Source organism: Nelumbo lutea, chromosome 7 (genome assembly GCF_056320005.1).
Source record: "Nelumbo lutea isolate HS-2025 chromosome 7, American lotus-T2T, whole genome shotgun sequence".
In the NCBI taxonomy this organism is placed as follows: domain Eukaryota; kingdom Viridiplantae; phylum Streptophyta; class Magnoliopsida; order Proteales; family Nelumbonaceae; genus Nelumbo; species Nelumbo lutea.
Genome location: NC_142690.1, coordinates 15,267,267 through 15,276,175, shown reverse-complemented (window position 1 = coordinate 15,276,175; position 8,909 = coordinate 15,267,267). Strand labels below are relative to the sequence as shown.

The following is an 8,909-nucleotide window of genomic DNA, read 5'->3' as shown; positions in this document are numbered from 1 at the left end:
ATCAGCTAAGGTATCATGGGCAGAGACTTCCAAAACAGCCAAAGTGAACTCACAACGTTTAGTTGAATAATGGATCATTTGATGCTAAGGTGTCAAGGTACGTTGAATCATTTAAATCAAAATCAATTTGGATGGATTGGATAGACATACTCGTTAGTCCACCTGATCCATCTGTAAGACCGAAATGGATTGATCCATCAATGGGTCAGATTTGGATTAAAGCCAATTTGACGGTTCAGAGTCTTCGGACATTGAATTGGACCTGGTCCATAATTGGACTAACCAGGTCAGATTAGACCAAATCCGATTTTAAGCCAATTTAGTAAACCAAGGCTTCGCCCAGGCTGGAGCTAGGTCGGGTAGGCCAAGTCCCAAGTGAGGATTTCTGAGCCCATAGTGTTCTGCTGCAACTACAAATGACGTTCAGCGCTTTAGGGGTTTTCTAGGGTTTTAGCCAAGAATAAAGACTGGATTTTGATTTTCGATTCCATGGCTGAGAAGCTCATGCAAAAGGTGGAATTGGAAGAACTCGAAGAAGAAGAAGAAGAAGTTGAAGATCAGCTCGAAGACTGGGATGATTGGAACTCGGACGAAGAAGATTCGGACAGAGGTTTTATCTGTTTGTTCTGCAATATGAAATACAGTTCGACCGAAACCCTGTTCGAGCATTGTAGTTCCACTCACCATTTTAACTTTCAGATTATCAGGGAATCCTTGGGTTTAGATTTCTACGGTTGCTTCAAGCTCATCAACTACGTCAGGTCTCAGGTGGATATCTATGCAAATCGCTCTCTGTTTTTTTCTTTGCACTTCGATCGATTTGATTGAGAGAAAGTATTACTTTTGTCATATAGATGGAATTTGTTAACCTGTTAAGAAACGGATGTGCAATTCTTATGTTATTTGGGATTCGAGTATGCAGAGAAACTTTAACACTTAACCCTTTTCCGTCTATCAGGATTGTAGATTATTGACAAAATCTAAAATCTATGTTTCTTCATCAAGTAGTGAATAGAAACTAAAATGCATGTAGTTACTAATTCGTGTTCAGTTGTGCTCACAATGGTATCAATGATAATGAATGAAAGAAAGATGTGGTGCCTGATTAACTTTTGATAAGTAGAAACTTTTCATAAAAAAAAAAGATAAGTGGAAGTGCTGGGGAAATTGATGCTTGGTTGTGGCCTCTCCGTGGAATGATAACAGATTAAAAATTCTGCGGAGTATTGGAAAATCTTTACTCTTCAATTTTATGTCTATTTGGTTTGTATCAGCCCATAAGGCAATATATATTTTTTATAAAGATTAAATTATAATTTCTTTTTTTGCCTTCACTTTTATTTTCTTCTGGGAGAAAGGACGTTTTTATTAGCATTTGAGCCGGTATAAATGATATTACAAAGAAAAGGTTGATGAATGATGTTTTCTATCCCCCTCCCCCTCTATTTCTGTTTTCAGGTGGCAGAAAATAGATGCTGGACTTGTGAGCTTACCTGCCAGTCTAACAAGGATCTACTGAATCATTTACATGAACCAGTCAGTTTGGGTGACAGCAAGAACTTTTGGCAAGATGATAAGTATCTTAAACCTTATATGCAAGAGGATTCACTGTTGCACAGTTTTGCGGAAGATGAAGATGGTGAAGATGATTGTACCATATCTGTTGATAGAGAGGAACTAATGAAAGAACTGGGGATCACACTAGACTTTGAAAATATCTGCATTGATGATGGGAATACTTTTGATTTGGTTTGTTCCAAACCTGATACCAATGATGAAAATGTACGGAAGGATTCATCCCCTGCATCTAGTAGCCTTTTTAATGTTGGAGATCAGTTGGAGAAAGCTATGGTTGATCTTATTGAGACAAAAGACAATATTGGATTTACCCACAAAAGGCAAGAGGATAAACATAAAAGACTGCAATTTGCAGAAACTGTTGCAAAGAAAATCAAGAATGCCAACGAAAATTATTTTGGATCATATAGTTCTTTTGGCATCCATAGAGAGATGATCAGTGATAAGGTAATTGTTTATTTCTTTGGTAGAAAAGGAGTCATAATGCTGTGTATGCCATGCTAGAAAAGGTTGTTCCACAATCATAATACAGTAAGTGCTCATTTGATGTAGTTATGCAGGTAAGAATGGATGCTTATATGGGAGCAATCTTGAACAATCCTTCTCTTTTGAATGGTGCAACTATCTTAGATGTGGGTTGTGGCACTGGAATATTAAGGTGCAATTTCTCTTTTCCCTGGTTGTGAAAATAAAAAAAGAAACAAAAAACCACATATAGAATGCATAAAGTACTAGATGTTATAGTTCAGTCATTTCCCTATTTCTACTTGAATAGTGGAGGAACTTCTTTGGTTGAAGTTTGAAGCAGCTCATTACCAGTGGAGCTAGGTGTCAAGAATTAAACAAAAGTCTTCCCTCACTTGCCTACTTCGTCACAGAGCTTATTGTTGACTGTTGATATTTCTTATCAGATACTTGAAATGTTCAATAATCTGATTTGTTGCTGTTATTCTGTAAAATTTTATCTTCATTTTATTGAAAGTTTTTTTATCAAAATAAAGAAGTAGAAAATATACATACGTTGGAAAGCATAATTATCTAATCTCTTAGAGAACATCAAAATGTTATATTAATCTCATAAGATACATTATTGGTTATTTTATTGAAAATAAATACATATTCAATTAATATACAAGGTCTAAAACACTGAGAGTATGTAACTGATGTTTTTTTTTTTGACAAGAAGGGAATACATCTCTCTGCAAGGGTCCAGGTGCCCATTTGGGAGGGCTCTTATATAGTGGCTTCTGGCTTTGTGAGGTGGGGCCAACCTGGAGAACCTATAAGCAATGGTTGGAGAAAAACCCTAGAAAGCCCAAAATGACTATCTTATGGCCAAAAATATAGCCTTCCACTGAAGCTTCTTTTGGTGGCTTCTTCAAAACAGCTCAGTGAAGGTAGCTCAGTCAAAGCTCTAGTCTCCTCCCAAATGGCCCCTACCTGCTGTCTAATAGCTGTAACTAGAATCCATGTAATTTACGAGGTCCAAAATTCTAAGAATATATCACAGAAATTTTGTTGATAAGAAATGCAGACACCTTCAGCAGCATTATGTTTTCTCTTTTTGCCTTTGTACATATTGTGAAAAGGAAGCAATACAACTGACTTGCTGAAGCACAAATACCTCTGTAACCTTTTTGATGTCTTGGTTATAGTGCTTTATTTTTTTTAATCTAAATAATTAAAAAACCTGCCACAGTAGAGAGTTCTCTTTCTTTTTTTTTGTTACCCTGATATGGTAAGGGCACCCCTAGACAATTTAAATTTTTTTTATTGATTAAAAAAAAGACACCCCTAGACAAGGTGTTGGAGAGATGTACTGTTCACTCAACCCTTTTCCGAGTAAGACACATTGTTCTCTCTTACTCGGTATATGAAATGCAATGTGGTCATTTCACTTGGCTGTTGACAGTCAACTAACGGTAGGGACCTGCTAGACACAAAATGAAAGTTACAGTCTACTTATGCATAAAGTGGCTGGAGATGGGACTTTTGCCCTCTATAAATTTGGCCGTACAGCAACTTTTTATTTCCAGTTGGTTAGAAAAGTTGAATGGGATTATATTCCTAAGTGTCTATTGTTTTACCTTTGAATACTGCTTATCTTGTTCTTATACCCAGTTGTTACTTTCTGTTTTGTAGTCTTTTCGCTGCCCAAGCAGGGGCATCAAGGGTTATCTCTGTAGAAGCCAGTCATAAGATGGCTTCCGTGGCCACTCAGGTGAATATTCCAGGTCTTCCATGCTTTTTCAAGCTTTTACCACAATACTACTCAATATTGTCTCAGTTTCTGAGTTCCACCTAATAGTTTGGGTGATTGCAGGTTGCAAAAGATAATGGTTTGTTATGGAATGGTAGCTTTACTGGAGGTAATAACCAGTGCACTGGGGTAATCAATGTGGTGCAAGGTATGATTGAAGAACTTGATGAATCCCTGAATATTCCACCCAACAGTGCCGATGTTCTGTTAAGTGAATGGATGGGATATTGCCTACTCTATGAATCAATGCTCAGCTCAGTGCTTTATGCAAGGGATCGATGGTTGAAGCCTGGTGGTGCCATTCTTCCAGACACTGCAACTATTGTGTGTTATCTAGTACTGCTTTTTTGTTCAAATCGTACTTGGGGTTTTATCTTGCCTAATTGACATATTTATTGTTTTGCCTCTTCATTTTATTTTTCCAGTTTGTAGCAGGGTTTGGAAGAGGTGGAACCAGTATTCCATTTTGGGAAAATGTATATGGTTTCAATATGTCTTGCATTGGCAAGGAAGTTGCACAGGATGCTGCCCAGCTTCCTGTTGTTGATGTAGTTGACAGCCATGATATAGTGACTAATGCTGTGGTTCTCCAGGTTAGTGTCATTCTCTAATTTATGGGATATATGGTATTTATTCACTGGCATTTTCACTAATTCTTATATGGTTATCTGTCAAGGATTTTGGTTAACAAATTCTTCTATCGGATAGACTTAAAAACAAAAAGCAAGTGAAAAATAAATAAGACTATTTCAATAACAAGTCCAAAATATTAGTTTAATGCTCCTTGTGTTTTATCTACTCACCCTGTGTGATACATGTTGGACAAACCTGAAGCCAATCTGGCATCATCATCATTTTCTTCCATCTCTTTTCCTTTATAGCTTGATTTTTGCCATTGTAATTGTCACCATCATTATCATGTAGCAAATCCCAATATCTGAAATAAGTTTTGAATGACAAATTTTCTGATGATCATCAACATCTGAAGGTTATTTTCTGATATCCATGCTCCCCTCTTGGATTGATTGTTAGCTTATCTAGATTTAAAGATTTTATGTAGTCTCTTTCTAAATGGATCTCAATAAACTTATGTTTTCCCGTATGACCAACCTACATTTTGCCCCTTTGTTTTTTTGGGTTCGTTAATACCGACTATTATTTGTAGTTCTGTTGAACCCAAGTACCTAAAGTCCCGAGGCAAAACAGATCCTACTAACCATGATGAGCCTTGAGTCTCATGGAAACAAATTCAACACTAATTCATCAAAAAAAAAAAAAAAAAGAAAACAAATTCAACACTAAGCTTGACATTTCACTTAGGAGTGGGTTGAATATCTCTACAACTTTCATCAGTTGGCGTAAAGTAACAAGTAACAACCCCCCTCTCTCCAGGAAGGCTATGAAGACAATGTGCTTGTTACAACTAATTTACTGTCAATTACCCCATTGACCTGCCCTTCCCCAAATATACAAGTTTAGAAGGTACTAGTTAAATTGTCAATGGCTGGATTGATTATTGAGTACTTATGCAAAAGGCTATGATTAGTGGTGGTTCTCTCTTTCCAAATTTTAATATGGATACCTCCTATCTCTTCATGTCATTTCCAGAAACAATTTTTTGATTTGAAAATAATGTCTGTCCATTTCTTGTTTCAGTCCTTTGATCTGGTAAACATGAAGCCTCAGGAGATGGACTTCAATGCTAGCGTCGAATTAGAACCAAAGTCAGGCCACCCTGGCGACAACCACACAGATTTGCAACCCAAGATAACCTGGTGTTATGGAGTTGTCTTGTGGTTTGAAACTGGTTTCACAAGCAGGTTCTGCAAAGAGATGCCTACTGTTCTATCCACATCACCTTATTCTCCCGAAACGCACTGGTACCAAACCATCTTCACATTCCGAGAACCAATTGCAATGGCATCAGGAAAACCAGAATGCAATGGTATGGCAGAAATTGGCACTGAAACCTGCCCTGCCATGAAAATCCAATCACGTATAAGTATTGTCCGAGCTGAACAACATCGTTGCGTTGACATATCATTGGAGACCGTGGGGATCTGTTGTGATGGTAGAAAACGGAGTTGGCCTGTTCAGATCTTTAAATTATAAAAGGATTTTCCTTGGTTCTACCAGTGAGTTGTTCCAGCTGGCAGTTTTCAATTTTTGCCCTGGTTATTTGTTTTGGAGTAATTGGGATTAAAGCACGGCTCAAATGAATTGTCATTTCCCCATTCCATGTTCATGTTTTGTTGTGTATCTAAACTAGTTACTCTTACTTAGGTTTGATGCCATTTCTGCTTTTTCATTTCTTTAAGGTGGGGTCATGAATTGCCATTTGGATTTTCGAAAGATCTGGACACACCATTGGATGGGTTACATATACAAACAAATAGAATGATCAGATAAACTTCAACCATTTAAGTAATTGTTCCTAATTTGGGAAAATTGGAGTAAGTATTCTCTGGTCGAATAGCCTTGACATGTAATAATGCTATTCCATTGATTTATAAACATACCTTCGCTAATACCTTCAAAAGATTTTAAACACATCCACATACCTACCTCTTAAGGGTCTATTCTATATTTTCCAAAAATTTGATCAGGAGTAGAGATGCCTTTGATTAAAAAGTACTATGGTTTCCTTCCTTATAGGCAATCCAACTCACTACAAAATGCATGGGATTCCACAAGATTTTGCCATTGTCGAAAAACCCCCAATCTCCATGAAGTCAATAACAACATAGCCATGTTCCTTCTACCCAATCTCCTAATCATTGAGGCTTTGCTCAAGTAAATGACTATGTACCTTCTGTCATGGTTTTCAAACCATTGTTGACCTGGATGGGCAGATTCTTTGGCCTGGGAACCGTTTAAGCAATTGGTTTTGTCCCAAATCTGGTTTTTGGCTAAATACTGTTGAATCGGTCAATGATCTATTGACTCAGATGGTCAAACCGTTGACCTGTTTAACGGTTTTTGTCAGAATGAGCAGTTCCTTCGAACCAGATGATTGAATTATCAACCCGACTGGTGGCCAGAATGGTTTCAATTCTAAGTCATTTTTTTAGACATTGCTTGTAGCAGGGGCTCACTCACTGAACACAGTTTTTGACCCTCTCCTTATCAGCTTCACATAAAGACTGTTCAGTTTTCACCAAGCCAGCTATCAGTTTGAAAAAAGTATTCTCATTTTTCACCATTGCCAGGCTTAATGCCCACAAGCCAATTAAATTTCGTTTCATTATACCTTTTCAAGCACGGAACCCCAAGGAAAATGAGTTGCAGGTTACAATGGGTTCAACTAATGGATAGACAGTATACCAGAAAAACTTATAATCAATTAATCGGCATCAAAAGTAGTAACCAATCAGGTTGGTTTTTCCCAAGATTCATGGGGGATTTTGGTTGGGCAAATCATCTTCGGTATCATAGATTTTGATAGATAAGAGAGAAATTTCTTGGGGGGAAATTACACAAATTTGAGGAAAGGTCGAACAAGATTACAATGGATATCAAGGGGGATTAAACATTCAAGAGAACAAACACAAAATTAGGCATTTTTAATTAAACTAGCATGGAGACTTATGAATTATGATCCAAAACAATAGATTTTGGGCAAGAATCTTCATAAAAAAATATGGGGGAGGTTTAAGTTTCTTAAATATGCAAGTTAAGCCTAAAAATTGTTGGGGACGGAAAAGTATTGTTAATGAAATCCAAGGTCTTATTAAACTAATTGCAAATGGAATAAAATATAATAATAGAAATATTATTAAAGTAATAATAAAATAATAATATATTTAATAAAATATTCATAAATCAATAATAAATACCAAGATGCTAATTATTAAATATTAATAAAATAATAATTATATATTCATAAAATATTAATAAATTAATAAATAGATTAATACAAAATTGAAATTTTCCAGTTGATTCCGATTCCAACTCCAAATGAACCCAACAACAATAGTCATAATCTGTAGAGTTGTAGGGCAATAATATCTTTATTTATGTTGATGTTAGCATACCATTTATGTAGTTGTTAGTAGTGTCAGTTAGTTAGTTATTTTTGTTATTCTTTTGTTGTGACAAGTTATTTTAGTAGGGGCAATATTGTAAGTTTGCTATGTTTTAAATCTTTAATATAAATACCTGAGCGGGGCGGCAATGCACAAGTCAACCCACACTCTTCTCCGAATTCTTTTTCTTTTGATTTCTCTCTCTCTCTCTCTCCCCCTCTTCTATTCTCAAATTTTTCTTGTTGAATTCTCATCTAGAATAGGACTGATCACAATCTCTACTAGACAAGTTGGTATTAGAGCCAACTAGGGTTTCTCATGTGAGTCTAATCAGGTCAACTACATGAGAACCTCCTAGGGTTGGAAGTTTTAGCAAGATTTGTCAGTCGGTTGGTTCTTGGAGATCATTGGTAGAGTGCAACAACTTTTCAAGAAATTATAGAGCCTTGGAAAGAGTCCAATTATTAGGAAGAATCAGAGGGAATGAAAGAAATCCAATATTAGGTTTCAGACTGAGGATTGGAAGTGGTGATCAATTATTTATAGGGTAAGTTTCGATTTTTTTTTAGATCGACACCAATTAGAAATTGATCAGAGTGATCTATTTATTTCTCCTGATCTTTTATAGGGTTTTCCTAAACCCACGATCAACTCTCTGTTTTAAACCCTATTAGACTAATTGTGATTAGTTTCTAGGTACCAGTTGATTTATTTTTAGCATTTTGGATTGGTTGGTAATGATTTTTTGAAGATTATTAGGCCTGTTTCATAATTTTTGGATTTTTGCTAGACCTTTTTCAGCATTCCAAGTTGGTTGTTAGTAGTTTTAGGGTGTTAATTGCCTTTGTTTCAGCATAAAAAACAATTATTTGTGATAAATTTTTGATAGAGATGGTAGGAACTGAGTTAAAGGCTCAAGGGGAAGGTGTTTTGGGGGCTAGAAACATGACTGAAAAATACCTTTTAGATTATCATTGTGAAATTTGATCGATCAAATTACTTGAAGTGGGCCCAATCAGCTATGATGGCTATTAGAGGTAGAGGGA

General features: G+C 36.2%; 1 protein-coding gene across 1 annotated transcript; it reads left to right on the top strand.

The window, feature by feature from the left end:
• Nucleotides 1-337: 337 nt before the first annotated feature.
• On the top strand, nucleotides 338-6,155 carry PRMT3 (protein arginine methyltransferase 3). Its single transcript, XM_088955661.1, has 7 exons — nucleotides 338-768; nucleotides 1,459-2,025; nucleotides 2,139-2,236; nucleotides 3,721-3,799; nucleotides 3,902-4,162; nucleotides 4,264-4,431; nucleotides 5,495-6,155. Exons 1-7 carry the CDS (start codon nucleotides 490-492, stop codon nucleotides 5,948-5,950), a joined length of 1,908 nt encoding a protein of 635 aa, XP_088811787.1. The 5' UTR covers nucleotides 338-489; the 3' UTR covers nucleotides 5,951-6,155.
• Nucleotides 6,156-8,909: the final 2,754 nt, after the last annotated feature.

Coding starts and splice junctions, on each gene's coding strand:
- PRMT3 (XM_088955661.1), top strand. CDS start 490: ATGGCTGAGAAGCTCATGCAAAAGGTGGAATTGGAAGAACTCGAAGAA. Junction 3,800..3,901: donor TGGCTTCCGTGGCCACTCAG/GTGAATATTCCA, acceptor GGGTGATTGCAG/GTTGCAAAAGATAATGGTTT. Junction 4,432..5,494: donor CTAATGCTGTGGTTCTCCAG/GTTAGTGTCATT, acceptor TTCTTGTTTCAG/TCCTTTGATCTGGTAAACAT.